At 46.5% G+C, this 20050-nt stretch overlaps 1 protein-coding gene across 1 annotated transcript; it reads right to left on the minus strand.

Annotated features, from left to right (window-relative positions):
- Positions 1-291: 291 nt before the first annotated feature.
- Positions 292-3525, minus strand: COMMD4 (COMM domain containing 4). Its single transcript, XM_080929692.1, has 8 exons — positions 3484-3525; positions 2291-2362; positions 1996-2061; positions 1768-1807; positions 1433-1552; positions 1161-1241; positions 658-834; positions 292-529 (listed from the first exon to the last, which is right to left on the minus strand). The coding sequence occupies exons 1-8, from the start codon at positions 3484-3486 to the stop codon at positions 489-491; spliced, it is 600 nt and encodes a 199-aa protein (XP_080785818.1). The 5' UTR covers positions 3487-3525; the 3' UTR covers positions 292-488.
- Between the last annotated feature and the right edge of the window lie 16525 nt (positions 3526-20050).

The following is a 20050-nucleotide window of genomic DNA, read 5'->3' on the forward strand; positions in this document are numbered from 1 at the left end:
TGCTTGGATGCTACATGCTTCCCACCATGATGATAACAGACTGAACCTCTGAAACTGTAAGTCAGCCTCAATTAAATGCTCTCCTTTATAAGAGCTGCTATTGTCATGGTGTCTCATCTCAGCAATGAAACCCCAACCAAGTCAGTGGTGCATGACTGTGATCTCAGAACTCAAGACATAAAGGCAAGAGGGTCAAAAGTTTAAGGTCAACTTCAAGTAGACATCTACTTGGCTTCCGGAATCCTGTGTCAAACAACAGCATCAAAGCAAGCAAGCAAGACCCCCACACACTGCTGTACACTTGTTTATTCTTCTTGCCCATAAAAAAATGGTTGACAAGTACTTTCTTTCAAAAGAAAGAAGGCAATTCTGGGAAAGATCCCCAGTAGCCCCACCCAAGACTCAGGAGGCCAGGGCCACCCTTGTAAGAGGAGTGTGGAGGGAAGCCACTTAGTGCAGGTAGGGTGGTTCCACGAAGAACACCCTTCTCAGCCCAAGGCAGTCATCAGCGTCTGGGCTTGCTTCAGTTCTGCAGGGGACAGGAGGGCACATGAGCAGCGTTAAAGAGCAGAGGCTAGTCTGAGGCTAGTCTGAGGCCAGCCTGGCTTGTATAGCCAGGTCCAAGTCAGCCAGACCCAGGAGGGGCCCTGACCTCACCTGCCAGGAGAAGTTGGAACTTGTCTGCTGAGAGGGACATGGAAACAGGTTGGGCCAGGGTACCTGGAGCAGACACAACTTGTAGCTGCAGGTGTACCATGGGCTCCTCCACAGACTGTAGCAGGCTGGAACTCAGGGTATAGTCTACCCGCCAGCCCACGCCGGCCAGCCTGTTCACTGCAGGCAAGAAGTTAGGCAGTTAGCAACCGGGCAAGCCATGGAGTTCTCCACCTCGGGCCACAGCAAGGCTCAGTTCGTAACCCTTCGAAGTTGTGTGACCTACAAAGCTCTTGCTTTCCAAACCAGGCCTGTTGTGCGACAGGTCCGAGAATATTTACCATGAACCTCAAGAGAAAGGAACACTCAGGCCATGGCCAGGAGATCCTTGGCTAGATCTAAACTTAACTACTCTGTGTGTGACTGTGGTTAGGGCTTCCCCAGGAGCAATAGCATCCGGTTTGTGCATGGACCTTCTAGACCCACAAGGTTGTTTTCACACTCACCACGTAGGCTACAGGCCCGAAGGTGCTCCTGTAGGGGGCTCTGCTTTTCCTCATAACAGCGGCACAGGCTGGTGGCATGCTCTGTAGGCAGATGGAGCTCTGAGGGGGGCTCTGCTGAGGTGGTGGGTGAAGACTGGCACCAGGCTTAAGCGGTGAGTCTCAGGCTGCAGAGCTCACAGAGGGCTGGGACTATCTCAGGACCAAGAAGGTCTCGGTGTATTTTCCAGGAACCCCTCCCCATAGGCTTCCCTCCTGTCTTGTTTGCACCATACCTTTGGGCAGCCCCAGCTGCTGCAGCTCACTGGACAAGGAATCGCTGTCCACGCTATGCTTGGCTGCGCTAGAGAGGATGAAACTCAGCACCGCAACCGTGGCCTTCACATCTCCAGACTCTAGAGACCCACAGGGGACGCAGGGGATGTCACTGTGGCCCCAACCACCTCCGTGCCCTCATCACCAGCTTTGGACCCCAAATCTCTTAAACCCATGCATTGCTGTGGGACCAGCAGATGGTGTGGACAGGACTGTCAATACAGTTCACTGGTCCTGTTAGCCACGGAAGCAGGAGGATAGCAGAAGGCTGTGCTTCCCAGTTCAGGGTACTCACCAAACTTGGCATCAGCAGTAAGCTTCAGGATCTTCTCATACTATGGGAAAAGGAGATCCTAAGCGGGTACCAGAGCCCCAATCACCAGCCTTTGCCCCTGATCATGTGGTAAGAATGGGCTGGGGCTAGAGAGAAGGAAGGGGATATCCAAGGGGCTGGGAGGCTGGAGAACAGATGCTCTGGGCCTCATAAGGTATCGAACAGTGGGGTGTTGGGTCCTGTACTCACATCAATCCCCTGCCCCAGAAGCTCCTTTAGCACCTGGTTACACAGCAACCGCAGCTTCACAGAGGACTGAAAAAGATGTCTCTGTTTCAGCCAGACTATACTACCTTACCCCTCCTTGCTGGGGGATTAGCTGAAGGAGGGCCAGCCACATGACCAAAGCGATAGGACATGGAGACCCCATCCTTAGGGAGATTCCTTCACCACCCCAGCCCATCCCCAGCTCCCAGTCTTAATCTCTCCCTTCCAACCCTCAGGCCTCTCTCCTCCCAACCCTAAGTAAACCAGTGCACTTAACAATTTTGGCCAGCGTGCTGATCTCTGCCAGGACCCAATCGGGACAGTCCAGATCACCACAGAACCGGAACCTCTGCAAGAGAGTAAGGTAGGAAGTCAGGCAGCAGGTCGGGCTGAGGTATGGCCACCTGCTCTTTAGTCACCTGCTCTCCCCTATGTCCAGACTGTCGTACTCTATCTGCTCACACTGCCGCACGACTCGTTTTGACTTTTACTCTCTGCTCACTAGACATCAGTGGCAATTCTCCGTGTCTGCCACGTTCTAGTCCCAACAACTTGCCTGATGCTACTTGTTACTCCAGCCCCACTCCTGCCTTCACCTTTGCTGGGCCCTTTCTGATCCTAGGTTTTCGTGGGTTTGTTGTTGGAAGCGCTGGGGCTCAAAGTCAGAGCCTCCTCGGCATGTCTACCATTAAGCCACAGCACCAGATTTTACTCCCCATAATCTAGTTAACAAAGCACTTTGGACAGCCAGAGGGAATGCTCGCTCTTTTGATAATGGTGATCCAAGTCCCAGCGAGACTTGATCTTTGCGTGTCTCCCCTGCTCTTCACCAGGCTCTAGCGAGACAGGACGCGCACTCCCAGGGAGCCTGGGTCTTTCAGAGGCTGCACAGCTCTTTCTTGCCTGAGGACACGCTGTCTCTGTCTCTCATCAGGGTAACACAAACTACCCTTCACAGGACCGCATCTTCAAGAGTCCTAACACTGCTCTTACAGTCCAGGAAAGCCTCTGCGGTTGGAGAAAGACCTACACCTGCCAATTCTTCCTTCTGATTTGCCCTCCCCTTAGGCGGCTGAAACCCCGGTGCCGGTATGGGCTGGACACTCAACACGCGTCTCCTAAATGTATGGTGGTATGAATCAGAAGGCTCACTCCAACCCAAAAGACACTCCCTGGCTCTGGAAAGCAAGAGGCTTCTAACCAGTCCTAAGCACTTTCTCGTCTTGCCACTGTACAGCCGGGGAAGTGGGCGTCCCCGGGAGGTCCTCAGGGCCGTGGAGAGTCCAAGACTAGGGAAGGTGGGACCCTCCGGCCCTGCGATGGGCGCGGGGAAGCGCGGCTGCGCCTGCGGACTCCGCCCACCCGCCGCACCCAGAAAGGCTCCAGTAAGGATTGTCTCTTTACGCTCCTAGAGTCACCGAATCCCTTTCTCACCCGATACCCAGTTTCCCATCTTCTCTAATTCCTCACCATGATGTCAGGAGACCCAATCCAGGACTTCTTCCGGCTTGACCCAGATCAGCTGACTCTGTGATCACATGACGCCGACTGGTACAGGAGGGCGGACCGTTATGGTAACCAATTGAGAATGCGTATTCCTCTACCTCCAGACCCCTTTCCAGGAACAGGCAGCCTCTCGGATTTCACCAGGATTATTAAAGCAGGAGGGAAGGGGAGGAAATAGTTCCATTAATTACTTGGAGGCAGGATCCCACGAACCACGAGTATTGAGGTGAGTCCCATGCTTTCATTCTTAAACAATACCCTTATTAAAAACAAACAAACAAACAAACAAACTATGGGCTATGATTTTTTTTTAAAAAAGATTTGTTTATTTATTTATTATAAGTAAATTGAGGCTGTCTTCAGACACACCAGAAGAGGGCATCAGATCTCATTTCAGATGGATGTGAGCCACCATGTGGTTGCTGGGATTTGTACTCAGGACCTTTGGAAGAGCAGACAGTGCTCTTAACCTCTGAGCCATCTCTCCAGCCCCAAGATGTTTTGTTTTTAATGAAAATCTTACTGAGGGCCCGCATCTGAAATCCCAACACTTGAGAGGCCGTTAGGCAAGAGGGTCAGAATTTTAAGACAGTCTGGAATATAGAGTGAGACCTTGTCCCCCAAACCTAAAACTGCCCAAATGGCTTAGAATACCCAAGTTCAAACCCGGGAACCCTGTATAAAGGTGGAAGGAGAAAGCCAACTCACAAAAATTGTCCTCGACCTCCCTCCACATATGTACTGTGACACAAGTACGCCCACACTTGCATATCACACACACACACACACACATACACACACACATACATACACACACACACACACACACACACCAAAAACCCCACCTATACGCTAAATAAAAAATATATTAATGAAAATAAACAAGATCCCATTAAACTATGATGAGCATGCAGGAAGTTATACATAAGGGTGAAGCCAAAAGAATCTTCATAAACTGTACTTCCCCATGTGATCATAACCAGTACCCAAATTAAAAAAAAACAAAACAAAAACAAAAACAACCCAGAATGTCACTAGGACCCTCCCTCATATCTCCTTCAAGTATGGCTGCTTTTTTAAAATCTCTTTATTGATTCTTTGTGAGTTTCACCTCATGTACCCCAGTCCCTTCATGTCTACCTTCCACCCTTCTCCCCCAAGTAAAACCCACACACACACACATCAACAACAGCAAAAGCAAAGCATAGAAAACATTCTCCTCATGGAACTTATAGTGTGTCACCGCGGTGTGTCCCACAGTTTGTCCCTCTGTCCACACATCATCTCTTGCAAATGTTCAATGCAATGAGTCATTGGTCTGGTTCGAGACCTCTGGCTTCTGTGACACCATCAATATTGGGGCCTCATGGGGACTCCTCCCAGTTTTCCTGTTGTTGCCCTGTGTCATGGAGATCCTGCAGCTTTGGAACGGCAGGACTGGCCCTTTCACAGATCTCAGTCCTTCGAAGATGATACAGATTTTGGGGTGGGTCGATTCAGAGACCAGGAGCTGGGCCTGGGTGGCAGCCGAGCTCATTAGCCCACCATACCTCCCACATCATCCCCATGAGCCACCCGAGCTCATTAGCCCACCATACCTCCCACATCAGCACCACGAAAGTAAGTTTTCCAGTACTGCTCCAGGTAGGCCACCCAAAGCCTCCATCAGAAGGATGCAGGGCCAGCTCTCCCAAATGCCTCAGGTGTCCAGGGTGAGGGGCAGAGGGCATGGCCCCCCTGTCCCCCTACCTCACTCTCCCATCCCAGGCTACTTCACAGCAGATGATTGGCCGGGCCGACTCTCCTGCGCCCCTGCCACCAGGGCCAGCTCTATTGTGCTATGGCTGTGTGTTTGACCTCACTTTTGTGAGATAGTACTCTTGGGGTTTTAGCACAAATGGCCATAGATTTTTATGTTGCCAGGAAAAATTCCTTGCAGGTGTGCCAGCACCAGACATTATTGTTAACCTGAAATAAATAAATAATTTATCTTATTTATGCGGGCGTCTATTTCATGTGGGAGCCTGTGTGCCCCGCGTGCATGCAGTAGCCCTCAAAGTCTCCAACTGGAATTGGGGGTGTGCGTGAACCAGCTGATGGGGTAGCTGAGAAGTGAACTTGGATCCTCTGGAAAACAAAGGGGTGTTTTAACCTTAACCCTTGAGCCATCTCTCCAACTCCCGCATGGCAGTTTAAGTCCTGATGAATAGCAGAGCTGCTGTTTACCTTCCTGGTGTTACTAGGGAAACAGGAGAGAGGGTCCAAAGCCGACTCATAAGTGAGTCCTCATGGCCTGAAACCCCTGGAACATCCTCAAGAACTACAAACTTTTCATTTTACCAGTTGCATCCTACTGGGGGGAGGGTGGCAGGGCCTTTAAATAGATTTTCTGGGTCCCTGGATAAAGATCCTCTCCAGCCCAAGCCTTCGTTTAAGATGCTGGGGCTCATTGGCACTGGGCTGGGATTACCTGGGCATGAGAAAGCTGCTCACAGTGGGAGGAGGGAGTGACCTGAACTCCTGGGTCCTAGGCTCTTGACAGCTCCCTTGCCTGCCCCTGTTCCCATGTAGCACCCTCTAAGGGATCCTGGGGGCCTGAGGATGAAACATCGGGTAGAAAGAAGCTGAACAAGGTGAGGAGCATGTTCCTCTAGCCCCATCAGTGACAGGTCCAGGTGCAGGCAAGCCAGCACATCTGTGGTTATATTACCACCCTGGCCTCATCCTGAAGTGCAGCGAGTGTGTCTCCCCCCAAACACTGCTATATTTGCTCAGATGAGAATATTTAAGTTGGCCTAGGAAAGCATTTTGGTAGTGCACACCTGTATTCCCAGCTCTTGGCTGCTGGGAGGAGGAGGGGCAGCGTGTCTGAAAGTTGAAGGTCAGTCTGGACTACACAAGACCCTGTCTGAAAAAAATCCAAACTTTCCTGTCCATGACCATAGAGCAGGCACTAAGAAACTGCTCTTTCATTGGCTCACTGGGCCCACAAGATAACTAAGGGGGGAGGAGGGATGTGAGCCTGGTATCTCTGCCTTCATTTTGGGTCTGTTTCCTTTAGGCATCTTTTATGACATCTTGTTCCAGACCTCTAAAAGGCATCTGATGTTACCAGAATTTTTAGTAATTGCCTGGGCTTTGGAAGCCCCAACAAGGCAGACTTGTGTCCAACACAGCAACTGAAGAGGGGAGGTAATGAAAAACAGAGGAAAGAGAATTATTCAGTGTGGACACATTGAGAAAGGGATAAACAAAAGGTTTCAGTGGTTCCAATAAACCTATTTTTAGGGTACTAATGTGAAGTTGGGTTTAAAAAGAGGGTAAGAGGTCGCATGGCTAAGCAGTCTGGGTCAAGGTGTGGTCCCTGACCCATCATTGTCTCTGCTCCAGTCTCTCCAGCAAGTTGATCTGGTAGGTTGTCGGCACTGTGAAATTTATTCCTGGGAGACAAGGCTTCCTGCTTGGCCCCAGGCTCCAGCCTTTACCTTCTTCCTGCATGTTCTTTGGAGATTTTAATTCTTTGTGGTCCTATGAAGACTGAAGGTTGGCAGGAGGGTTTCAGCTGCTCCTTCCTCTGGATTCTCCTCCCCCTGCCTACTCAACCCAAAGCCCAGGTCCCTCCCCCACCCCCTGCTCACCTGTGTGGGCCAGGCTGCATCATGGAGAGTGAGCCTCTACAGTATGATGGTGTCCCTTGCGTCCCTTGTAACTGGGTCTTACAGTCCTTCTGTTTCTGCAGCTTAGCGACTTAGGAGTCCAACTTGTAGGGGTGGTTAAAACCTTGTCCAGGAAAAGGTGGCAGAGGCAGGACCCAGAGCTTTGGGCTACAATGGATGGCTCCCCAAGACTGATGTGGGATAGGGTCACTTGGTGGCCAAAGGGAACTCATATTTTATGATGGCAAAGGCTGCCTTTCCCCCATTTGTCACATGCTCATGTCTTTCTGCATTGATGCCACCAGATGGCAGAAAGAGGCAGAGGTCCGGCCTAGCCTGTTCACTGTTTCTTCCCTGTCACTTGGTTACAGGCAGTATAGGTGGGAAGACAAATTCTCCCTAGATATCTCCCACTCTTCCTCACCCAGCTTGCTCTAGGGTCCTGTGGGTACTGAGATACCCTCCTCTGAGTCCTAGTACCCGCTTCCCATTTGCTGTAGCCCTCCCTGGATGGTCATGCTCTGCTTCTTAAGGCCAAAGATTTCCTTTTCCTAGGCTAGACTAGCCTGAAAGCTGGTTCTGGGGACTGCAGACTAAAGAGTTGACTGCCTAAGGGATTGCCATCACAGGCTATAGGACGCACCTGTTAGGGGCCATGTCTTCCCTTTGCAGAGGCCCAGTTGTCATTCGGCCCTGGCATCTCTGGCAGGTCCTAGGGATCTTGTGGAAAGTTCCACGCCCACTCCTACTTCCCTGGGCCCCCTCCTCATTGACCCCATAGGCAGATTCGTGAGCCCTGCCTGGCTATGCCAAAAGCCTGGCTGGACAGGTTGATGGGCCTGGTGTGCTCGGAGACATTGAAGCCTGTGCTGTCCTGTGGCCCGGAACCCCTGTCCATCCGCCACACAGATTCCTCCCCAGGCTGGACCATGGGCTGAATTCAAGCCCAAGGGTGCTGCTCGGTACAGGAGGAGGAAGCTGCGTCGAGTAGGGTGCTGTATAGGCTTGGTAGGGGCTGCAGGCCTGGCAGAGCTCATGCCAGCAGGCAGAAAGGACTGGCACAGGACAATGTGGCTCAGAGAGGGGTGGGTCACACTTGGGCCTCTGGTGCCTTAAAAAGGCACACAGATGAAGGCCTCAGTGGCATTCTGTGATCCCCAGAATAAGGAGATTGGGGCAGGAGAGTTGTCAGACTCTGCTACATAGTGAGACCCTACCTCCGAAGAACAAACAAATCAGAACCATCTCCCCCTAGAACTCCCCGCTCCCAGGAAAACAATGAAAAAATAAACAGTATAAAAGGAAGAAAGGAAAGGGGGGTGGTCTGGGAAGAACAAAGACAGGGAGAGAGGCTAGGCAGGACAGGTTAATTTCCCCTTAGATTGGGACAGTCAGAGCATCAAAGTGGTCCCAACTTTATTACCAAATAATGACTAGACTACTAATACAGCAATGAAGTTTTGATAAAATCTTTTCAGCAGTACATACACCTGTTCCCCATAGGACCTTAAAAGACTTGTCTGCATTGGAGACCAGCAAAATGGCTACGGAGGACAAAGGATGTTTCATTAACATGGTTGAGACATGAGAAAGCACGCTTCAAGAAACAACGGACAAAAGAGGATGCGTTTTATTCCATATAAGTAAATTACCTACAGCAGTCTTTATTTTTCAGTGATGGGCTCGTTTCCAACGAGCTCTTGTAGAGCCGTATACTCATAATAAGGCAATCCAGTGGGAGAAAAGGGGTCCCAAGTGCAGCTGAAAGAGTCAGAAACAGCTTCCCATCTGTTTGGAGACCCACAAGAAGACTACAACCATAACATATATGCAGCGGACCTACACCATACCTATACAGTCTCACTGATTGTAGGTCCAGACTCTGTGAGCCCCTATGAGCCCTGGTTAAATGACACTGTGAGCTATGATCTTGGGGTGTCCTTGACCCCTCTGTCACAATCCTTTCTTAGGTCATTAACTTTTCTTTTTTTTGCCAGTCATGTTTGGTTTTGTCTCTGGGCCACCCTACCTGTGTTCCTGGCCCTCCAGACTGTGTCAAGTATGGGTTCCCTCTCCTGGCTTGGGTCTCAGTCACTGGTTGGCCACTTTCAGAAATTCTGCACCACTGTTACCCCAGCACATCCTGCAGGCAGGACAGATTGTAGGTTGAAGGTTTTGTGGCTGGGTTGGTGTCCCAGTCGCTCCACTAGAATTCCTGCCTGGTCACAGAAGATGGCCAGTTCAGGCTCCATGTCCCTGGTCACTAGGAGATCCCCTCCTTGAGCCCTCCTTGTTACTTAGCCTCTCTGGATCTCTCAATTGTAGCATGATTATCCTTGATAACTGTTATTCACTCATAAGTGAGCACATACCATGTTGCCTTTCTGGGTCTGGGTTACCTCACTTTGGATGATTTTTTTTTTTTTTAGTTTTATCTGTTTGTCTGCAAATTTCATGATGTCATTTTTAAATAGCTGAGTAACACTTCATTGTATAAATGTGCCACATTTTCTGTATCCGTTTTTTGGTTGAGGAACATCCAAGTTGTTTCTAGTCTCTGGCTATTATGAATAAAGCTGCTATGTACATAGTCGAGCAAGTGTCCTTATGGTGAGATGCAGTGTCCTTTGAGTATATGCCTAGGAGTCATGTAGCTGGGTTTTGCAGGATATTTGATCACGCTGTGAAGCCTGATATTGTATTATTTACCAGAATAACTTGTTTCTAGTTGTGGCATGGCTCAGCCCTGGCAAACACCTTTAATCTGAGAGCTTTCTGTTTATTGTACATAGGATTAAATAAAGTCAACCATAGGCCAAGAGGTGGAGCAAGTAACAAGCTGACAGTGAACACAGGGAAAAGCATACAGAGGTTAAGAGGAAGTCAGGAGGCTGGAGAGACCCACAGGAAGCAGAGAGGAGGGAAATTTAGTTCAAGGGTTTTTGAGATGGTATGGAAAAGGAGAAATTGTTTTTATCTCTTGGGATATCAGCTATGGAGGAAGGTCAGTTGGGTGCTTTCTCTGCTTCTCTGAGCCAGGAGGCTTTCACACCAGCATCTGGATTCCAGGTCTTTATTGACAAAATGAACGTTTGAAATTTTGTTAAAAACACCAACTGAGGGGCTGGAGAGATGGCTCAGCGGTTAAGAGCACTGGCTGCTCTTCCAGAGGTCCTGAGTTCAATTCCCAGCAACCACATGGTGGCTCACAACCATCTGTAATGGGATCTGGCGCCCTCTTCTGGTGAGCATGAAGACAGTATACATAAAAAAATATTTGGAAAAGAACACCAACTGAGTCTTGGGGTAGAGGAATAAGGGGTGTCAGTGGGATCCTAGCCAAGGATGTGGGAGGGTTCCAAGGGCAGGTGCTACCTGTTCTTTTGACTGGGGTTGGTAGCCTGCATTGCAGCCCAAAGTCAGACTTGTATGATTTAAGAACTTTTCTACAGAGACATATTTTCTTTTTGGAAAAATGCTGGGGTCCAGCCTTGAAACAGGATGGGAGTTCTCAACTTGAGGCAGGGATATCTAGAAGGTGCATACTAAACTCACACAGACAGTTTTTCAGGTATACACTGACAGGCCTTTCTTTCTTTTCTTCTTTCTTTCTTTCTTTCTTTCTTTCTTTCTTTCTTTCTTTCTTTCTTTTTTAAAGGCTTAACGTTGCCCTCCCTCCCTGCCCCTCTCTCATAGCTTGCTGGATGTACTTTTGATCTCTCTTTGGGCTGGGAGTTGTGCTCTCCCATTCGCTCCCTTTCTCACTCTCACACTCACCTTTTGTGTCCTTTTACTTCTTACACAACACAGTCCACACACTCTGCACACACACTCTCTCACACATGCACAGCATGCTCTCTCCTCACAGTCTCTCTCACTCACTCTCCGCACACTCTGTTCTCACTGAACCTCACATGCGCCCTGCTCACTCTCCACTTGCTCCCTCCACTCTTTCTTGTACCAGTCTTTTATTGATACAGAAGAGGGTAGAATAAAGGCATTGAATAATCATTGCAAAATCAAAAGAATGGCCACATCCCACAAAGAACCAAGAATTAAAATTGTTCCCCAAAGTTTCGCCTATTCCCAGGCCTGTGGCCAAAATACTAATAATTGCAAACTTGTCATTATTTAAACTTTAACTTTTGACTTAACATCCTTCAGAGCTCTGTCAGCTACACGCATTTTTCTGTGAAGCTCTAATGATAAATGACATGGGCAAAGGTTCCAGACAGTGGCCAGAAAGAGTCAAGTTAACCCTTAACTCAGTACTGCTTTCTGCTTCTGCCCATTGCACACGATGAAGCTCCTAAGAGTCCCAGTGTTTTGACGAAATTTTACTAATATATAATCTTATGCATTCTATACTTGCTTAGCCAGGAACCACTCTCAAATGTTGTGCAAACATTTCATAACCTAAATAATTTTTTCCTTTCTCGGAGTCCTGATGTTGGCTCTATTTCATTTTCTAATAATTTCTTTGAACTTCCTTTACAAATCAAACATTAATCCGGAACTACCACTGTGTAGTTATTACATTGTTTCCAAGATGAGAGCACACAGCCTGTACCTGAGCGTTAGCACTGTGCTGTGCTCCCTATGGTTTTAATTGTTTAAGAATCATTACATCAAGGGACATCTTGTTTCAGAAAACTCACCAGAGCAGGAGTAAGACAGTCGTATATAATAGTTATACACACCAAAGCCAAATGAAAAGCAGTCACACACAAAGAAAATCTATACAGCCATTGTCCAGGGCTAAGGTTAGGAGAAATGGGAACAACCATCTTTTACAAAGAGCTGTTGAGGGCATCTGAGATTCTTCACCAGGGCCTACTGCAGACAGTTCCTTATTTCTGATGCAGGTCCCCTGGAGAGTTGTGTCTCCTGCTTCTCAGTGTCCCAGATGCTATCTGTTTTTTCTTTACAAGGAGCTGCTGCAGGCTTCTGAGATGTTTCCATCTCTGCCTGCTGCTGGCAGTCCCTGTCATAATATGCTGTCCTTAGCAGAAAAATTTAAGAACTTCTGGATAAGCATACATAAAATGTTGACTGCCTTTTGCTATGTATGAATTGTAAGTGTCCCCCAAATTATGTTGGCTATTTAATCCCTAAACATATTAGGAGTATAGTATTGAAAGACAGGGCCTTAGGAATGCCATTAGGGTTAGTTATAGGACGGTCCCAAAATAGGACTAGTGACTGTGGGAAAAGGAAGCAAGAACCAAACTTGCCTGCTTTCTTAATCTTTCTACATATCACCGTCTTTCACATTATACCATAATGAGAAGGCCCAACCAGATGCCAGATTCTCCACCATGAGCTTGTAGCCTCTAAGACTGTGTGTCAATAAGTTTCTGTTTAGCACATCTTAACCGTTTTATAGTATTTTATAACTGCAAGAAAGAGTTGATTATAATACTGTGGTGGTACCAGGTGTGGGGTAGTGATAAGAATAGGTCCAACCATGCTGATTATTATTGGGATGTAGACTTTGGGACTTTGGATTAGGAAAGCAGATGATTTTTTTAAAAAAGATTTATTTATTATCTGTATGCGAGTACGCTGTAGCTGTCTTCAGACACACCAGAAGAGGGCATCGGATCTCATTACAGATGGCTGTGAGCCACCATGTGGTTGCTGGGAATTGAACTCAGGACCTCTGAAAGAGCAGTCAGTGCTCTAAATTGGTGAGGCATCTCTCCAGCCCCAGCAGCTGAATGTTTTAAGTGGGGCCTAGTGGGCATTTTAGTAAGATCATGGAAGACAGTTGTGCTGAGGGCCATGGGGAATGTGGAGGACCAACTCAGGAGATTTCAGAGGGTAAGTAGCATGGTATTTAAATGTACATTGACCATTGTGGTATTTTAGCAAAGATGTGGCCACTTTTTGACATTGTCCTAAAAAACATGCCTGAGAAAGTGATGTTAATAATGTTGGCAGAGGAGATTTCAAGACAGCACAAGACTGTGTTGCATGGCTTTTAGGCATGGCTGCTTTTAGGCAGATCTGTAATTATGACACTGATGAAGGAAAATATGAAATGTAGAATTTGAGGAGAATGAAAGCACCAGGAATCATAATGAAGCTAAGTGTAGCCCTCAAAGAGATAAAACGCTTAAAGAAAAGCCTGATGCCAAACGGAATAAAGGATAAGACCCCACCCAACCTGTGAAAAAAGGTTAAGACAAGCTTTTAATTAATTAGAGTAAGCCATGAAAGAAACTTTAGGAAACAGAAAGCTTATGAAAATGTATTTGAATGTTCCACCCCCAACAAGCAGAGGAACTTGGCAGCTTTGGTTGGTTCTGAGAGTCAATAGTAGAAACCAGTGTGGAATCCCCCTCCAAGGTTAAGGAAAGCTGCTGCGGCCAGATGTGACTCAGGGGTGTTCCTGCACGGAGGACCAGAGTGGCCTCTGTGTGAAGCTGTGAAGGTGAAGCTTGGGTTATGTTGGAGACCCCAAGATATTACAATGGGATTCTTGCAATGGAGAGCTGCCAACAGGGTATGAATCCAGCGCAAAAGAGTGAAGTGTGTTGTAGTCGACAAAGCTGAGAGAGGTTGGAAATCTGGAGACTGCTTTGATACCAGACATGGAGATGCAGCGTTTGGCGTTGGCCCAGGTGGTTTCCGGTCTTTCTTTGGTCAGGTTTCCTCACTGTGTTCCTTTTCCTTCTTTTTGGAGTGGTGATGTATATTCTGTGCCTTTATATGTCGGAAGGCTGTGGTTTGCATTTTGAATTTGATTTTTATAGGGGATTACAGTTAAGAGACAGTCTCGGAAAAGACTTTGAACTTCGAGTGTTTAAAGTGTTGAGACAGTGACAGACCACGAGGACTTTTTAAGTTGAACCCTATGTATCTTGCATTATGCTCTGGAGGACTAAGAGAGCCAGGCAGTGGGATGTGGTTTGGAGGAGGATGGCTTCAATAGGTGGGAGTGCTTGCTCACCAGGAAGTGCTGTCAGAAGCCATCAAGTGAGCAGGAAAGTGAGTTTTCTGGAGATGGTGCGTCACTTTGCATGGCTGTGATGGGTGAGCTCTGAGATGCAGATCCACTTTCTCTCTATGTTTGGTGAAAACGTTGTATCATACATCAGTTTCAAACCTTGATAAATCTGGTCTCCAACTGTGACCTCTTCCCGAATCTGTGTTCCATTTCTCTGTGAAAGTCAGACCACGCTCACAGCCTTTGCACTCGGTCTCCAAGGTCCCACTACCTTTACCAGTGTCTGTATGAGATGAGCCAGATGTTGAAAATTCCACACCGCTGCATGACTCTGTTTTCACCCCCAGCTTTACCAACCCAAAGCCAAATCCTTTGTTGAAAATATCTCTGGCAGCTTTGCCAAGATCAGCTTAGGATGGGGGGATACACTTTGGCTGTGGGTATGTTTGTTCACAACTGTAAGCCTTGGGGAAAGGGTGATCTGAGGGTGTCCTGAGGCTGCTGCTCCCTGGGCTCACAGCTGCGGCCACTCTGCTATCTGGAAGTTGGGCTGCAGCCACCGAGACTGGAGGGAGAAGAGGTTCTTTTATTTTCTTCTTCTTCACATGGGGATAATGGCACTGACTTTCACTGAACATCCCAAGGGATTTGTATATGCACTTGTTACTAGCAATCCTGGATCACTGGCCACACAAACATTCTGCTGATAATAGAGTGGAACCTAGTGTCTAGATGAAAATAAAAAGGACAGTGTTTTCCCCTTAAGTCTCACATTCTAATTTAACTAGGGATTTGCATTCCCAACAAGTAAATGTGCAACGTGAACTTAGAGGGTTTTTTGTTTTGTTTTTGCTTTTGCTTGTTTGTTTTTAAGACTGAGTGGTGCTCAGTGGTTAAGAGCTCACACTCTTCTTGCAGTGGACCTGATTTCCAAGTGGCTTTGGCCATGGTGTTTCACCTCAGTAATGCTAACCCTATCCAAGACCTCATCTTCCTGTCAGGACTCAGGCAAGCCAACCAAAGCCTTGTGGCAGCTCCACAGTGAGTGCCCTTGACTGTAACCTATTTAAAGGCTGATGTTGTCTCTACTGTTAGTGAGCACACTTGCTACTCCGATAGACTGGAATACGCTACAGTAAGTCACGTGTTCAAGATATGTCCTAACAGCCTTACTCACTGCTCTTACTTTCCACTGCAATTAATGAGTTAGATTCAAAGGTTAGAGAGATGATTCAGTGGTTAGGAATTGTTCAGCTACACACAAATGTCAACAATGGGACAGATTTTTAAGGATCAATTTATCAGAAAGTATGTCTTGCTAAGAACCCAAGTTTGGCCCCCAGCACATGGTTTACAACCTCTAACTCCTGTCCCAGAGGATCTCATATCATCTTTTGGCCTTCTTAGGCACCTTCATTCAGATGGACACACACACAAAGATTTTTAAAAGTAATTAATTTTTTACTCATGTGTGTATGTGTATATCTGTGTGTAGGTATGTGCACGTGAGTGCAGGTGCTCACAATGGTAGATGAACATGCCAAGAATTTTCATACCCAGGTCTGGTTTTAGTATATCTCATCTACTTACCAAAGACCATGAACCAGTGGAAAGAGAAATGACGATTTGAATAGAACTGAAGTTTATGCAGTTTTGTAGCATGTTAGCATTATTCCTGATGTTAGGTGGATTCACAGGTAACTTCTTCAAAAGGGAAACAGTGATGGACAGTGTGTGCGTTTCATTGATCTTTTAAATTAATCTCTTGATCCTTTATTAACTGCAAAATCTTCAGCCTATGCATCTTTGTAAGGGTCACATATCATTAAACGAAGTCAGGAAGGAAATCAAGCAGAGCCGGAACCCACAGGCAGGAGCTGAGGCAGAGGCCATGGATGGATGCTTCTTATGAGTTTGGTCCTCCTGCCTTGCTCAGTCTGCTTTCTTATAAACCCCATCAGCCCAGGAATGGCACCACCTACCATGGGCCAGGTCCTTCAGCCCTACGGCCTTAGAGCCAGAACTTATGGAGGCATTTTCTCAACTGAGATAACTCAGATTGTGTCAAGTTGACATAAACTAGCCAATACACCTTGCATGTTAAAATTCTTAAGTACCAGGCACAGTTTTACCTACAACTACAATGGTGGCAAGAGTACTTATGAGAACAGCTAACTACTCTCTTTATTGGATATAAGACCCCAAGAACCCAACTCTCCTCCCTCCTAACAGGGCTGTGGTTACCAGTCCCAAAGCCTCTGTGTGTCCAGCCCGTAATGTTCTTGAGATATTGTTTGTTTCCTCTGTGCAAAATTGCTTGTTAGCTTCCTGCTGAATTTGCCCTGTTGCCTGATAGTTTCTGCTGACTTTGTGGAAGTCTCCATTTATCCTCTGGAAACAGTATCTAAGATGCTATATTTCTGAGAAACCTTTCTTGGCATGTGGTGTAGCTTGTGCAAGACTTTCTGATTTCAATCTTATCTGTTCCCTTGCCTTCTGGACTCCTAGTCTTCCCCCAACCTCCCTCTCTCTGGACATGTCACCGAAGAAAGACTAGGTCAGTTCAGTGTGATTCTTGCTTTGATCTTTCACCAATTTGCAATCTGGGGTAGGTAGATGTTTCTTCATGCCTTCCCAGGGACACCGTCACACTACATACAGGGATGTGTATGTTTTTTATGTTGATCTTGGGGATTTTAAATCAGCAAGGGCTCTTACCCAAGGACCTACTTCCCCAGCCTCTGCCCAGAGTGTTTTATTTGAGACAGGGCCTCACTGTGTAGCCTTGGCTGTCCTGGAACTCACTATGTAGTTCAGGCTGCCCTCAAACTCACAGAGATTCGCCTGTCTCTGCCTCCCAACACAAGGATGAAATGTGTGCACCAATATGCCAGCCTTCCTTGTGTGTTTTTAAAATTTGTATTCTTTTTATATAGCAAACATTTTCTTATGGCATTTTCAAACATAGTTTATCATTATCTTGCCCTCTTCCCCTTCATCTTCTTGATTCTCCCTGACCCTTGCTACTCATGGTCCCTTGCCTCTCCTTGTCCCTTGCCTCTCTCTGTCCCTTGCCTCTTCCTGTCCCTTGCCTCTTCTGGTCCCTTGCCATCCCAGATGCCTCCTTTCTGCTCTCATGTCACATGTGTTCTACTACTGTCCCCATCTCCATTATCAACACACCCTTTCCATCTCCATATCCTCTTTATGATTGGCAGCCCATAGCCACACTCATTCACAATAATTTGCCACATATGTATGAACATTAAAAGCAAGTATTTCTAGGGCTGGGGGATGGCTCAGGTATTAAGAACTTGCTGCCCTGGAGGGGCAGAGTTCAGTTTCTACCACTTACTTCAGCTTGCTCACTACTGTCTATAAAAACTGTTCCAGGACACCTGACACCCTCTTCTGATCTCCTACAAATGTACATGTTTTCGGAGACACACGTGTCCAAATACACTCTTGATCCTGTTCTTTCTCCTGAGTTCTGGGATCACAGGTTTGGACCACCACAAAAAGCTCTACTTTAAAAAGGAGTTGGGCTGTATTTGAACACTGCAGTCTGGATTAAGGGAGACACCTGCTATGCACCAGCAGGTGAGTCTTAGGAATTCAGGGAATGGGCTCTACTCACAATACCACCATGACAGGAAAATCTGTTACTTGTCTGTTGGCTTTGTTCATACTGCTCTTCCTTGTGAATGTACTACTATACTGTAGAAATCTTCAGTAAATTCAGAATCCAAAATAGACAGGATAACTAAGATTTAGTTAACATTTCCCATGAAAGGCAAGCAACTTCATCACAAGGTCTCCATTATAAAGCTTCTCACAGAGGAAAACTCATTTTGGAGGAGCTCCTAGGCTTATATTTTTTCAAAACCTACTTTTAATAAGGGTTCTTTGGTGCTTTAACCTCCCTTCTAGCCCACCATCTACCAGAGGTGGTGGGAAGGGAAGGTTAACAGGGCAAAGGAGGATTCAGGCCTGTTTAGAAATAGATGTTTGGAGTGAATCCAGTCTGCACTGTCAGGATATCAGCAGTTCAGATTATACGAATCAGCAGCGGCAGCTTGGTTCACTTGCAAACACCACTCACGAATCAGCAGTGGCAGCTCAGTCCACTCGAAACACCATTCAGAGTCAGCAGTGGCAGCTCAATCCAGAGGAAACCTCAAGTCTCTACCAGTTCACCCAAGTCCATGGATTACCACCAGAAATTCTTTGGTGGCATTTCTCTCTGTGAAGTCACAACAGATGATGACCAGCAAAGAGTGGCAAGGTGAACCCATGTCACAAAGTGTTGTCAGTAAAGACCAGTGACAGCAAAGCCCAGTGATGACGAGTGACAAGGTGAACTAATGCTATCCAGCATTGTCTACTGGCTGTTGGGTTAGAATTATACCCTGTGCAAACATCACATGTTCTCTCAAGCATCCACTCTAGCAAAACATCACATGCTGCTTTTCCCAGGCAGCTTCCAGAAAAACATCACGTGTCTGTTCTCGGCAATAACATCTTCTCATAAGACAGTTTCCAGAAAAACATCACATGACACAGCTGAGTCCCTAAAGAAATCAGAAATTTCCACTTCAGGGGCTGCTTTTTCTTTTTCTTTTCTTTTTTTTTAAATTTTTGGCCGTCACTTTTTTTTAAAAAAAAAACGGTGGTTTCAGTGCATCTGTGGGCAATGTTGCTTGAATAGTAGGGATCTTTCTTGTCTCTTCACCATGAATGAGTTTCCACATAGCCCCCTGTGAAGCAGAGGCCCCATGTGTAGCCCTAAGTGTCACAGTGACTGGGGCCTGGTCCTGTTATAGGGAGAGCACAGCATCGTATAGGGTGGGGAATAGCTGAGTTCCACCATCATTACTTTGTAAACTCACTGCCCTGTTTTCAGTAGAGCACTCATAGTAGCTTCATGAAGTAAATTAGGGAGTCTTTTTTCTTCTTTGCTTTCTGAAATTGAGTTTTTAAAAAATTTTTTTGAGATTATATTATAATTGCACCATTTCTCCCTCCAAAGCCTTCCATATGCCCCTCCTTGTTCTTAAATTCATGGCTGCTTTTAAAAATTAATTTCTCTTATATGCATATAACTACATGTATACAATATATTCTGGATATAACCTGATTATTAGTTTGTATATTTTTTCTTATATGTGTATGTTTTCAGGGCTGATTACTTGGTATTAGCTACCTAATGGGTGTACTCTTCCCTGCAGGAGACCATTTCTCTTGTTGTCAGCTTTCCTTAGTTGTCTGTCATTCTTTATGTAGGGCTGAGGGCATGTGGACCCCACACACACATACACGCTGGCCTGTCTGTCAGTGTTGTCCTTGTTGAGCTCATATCTGGGCATCTGTGTTGATGAGACTTCATAGGTGTAGCTTCATATTAAAGGTTATCCTAAATTTATGTTTAGTAAAATTATGCTTAGGCCCAAGGAGAATGGTCTCAGAAAATGTTTTCCGTTATTTTCTTGGTGAAAATAGCTCAGTTTAAATATACAGTGCTAGAAAAATTTACAGTAAAGTCTGGAACACAGTCAAGGAGCTTTATAATAAGAGTTGAGACAGAATATGTACTGATAGGTTTATTCTCAGGAAAAAGATACTGTGCACATCACCTCTAGTAATCTATTGTTTTAAACATCACCTTTGTGCGGATGCTCAGTGTGTACATTAGTATGTCACATATATGCCATAGTACATAGATGGAGGTTAAAGGACAATTTGGGGGAACTGGTACTCTCCTTCCACCATAGGTTCAATAGACCAAACGAGTCACAGGTTTTTATGGCAAAGGGCTCTTAGCGGCTGAGCCAACTGCTGTCTCAGCGTGAAAGCAGATGCTGGGTGTCACAGTATGGATTGTGAATTCATTCTGGAAGTTCTGTGACATACTGTTGCTATGGTT

The sequence above is a fragment of the Micromys minutus genome (genome assembly GCF_963924665.1).
Source record: "Micromys minutus genome assembly, chromosome: 16".
Taxonomy (NCBI): domain Eukaryota; kingdom Metazoa; phylum Chordata; class Mammalia; order Rodentia; family Muridae; genus Micromys; species Micromys minutus.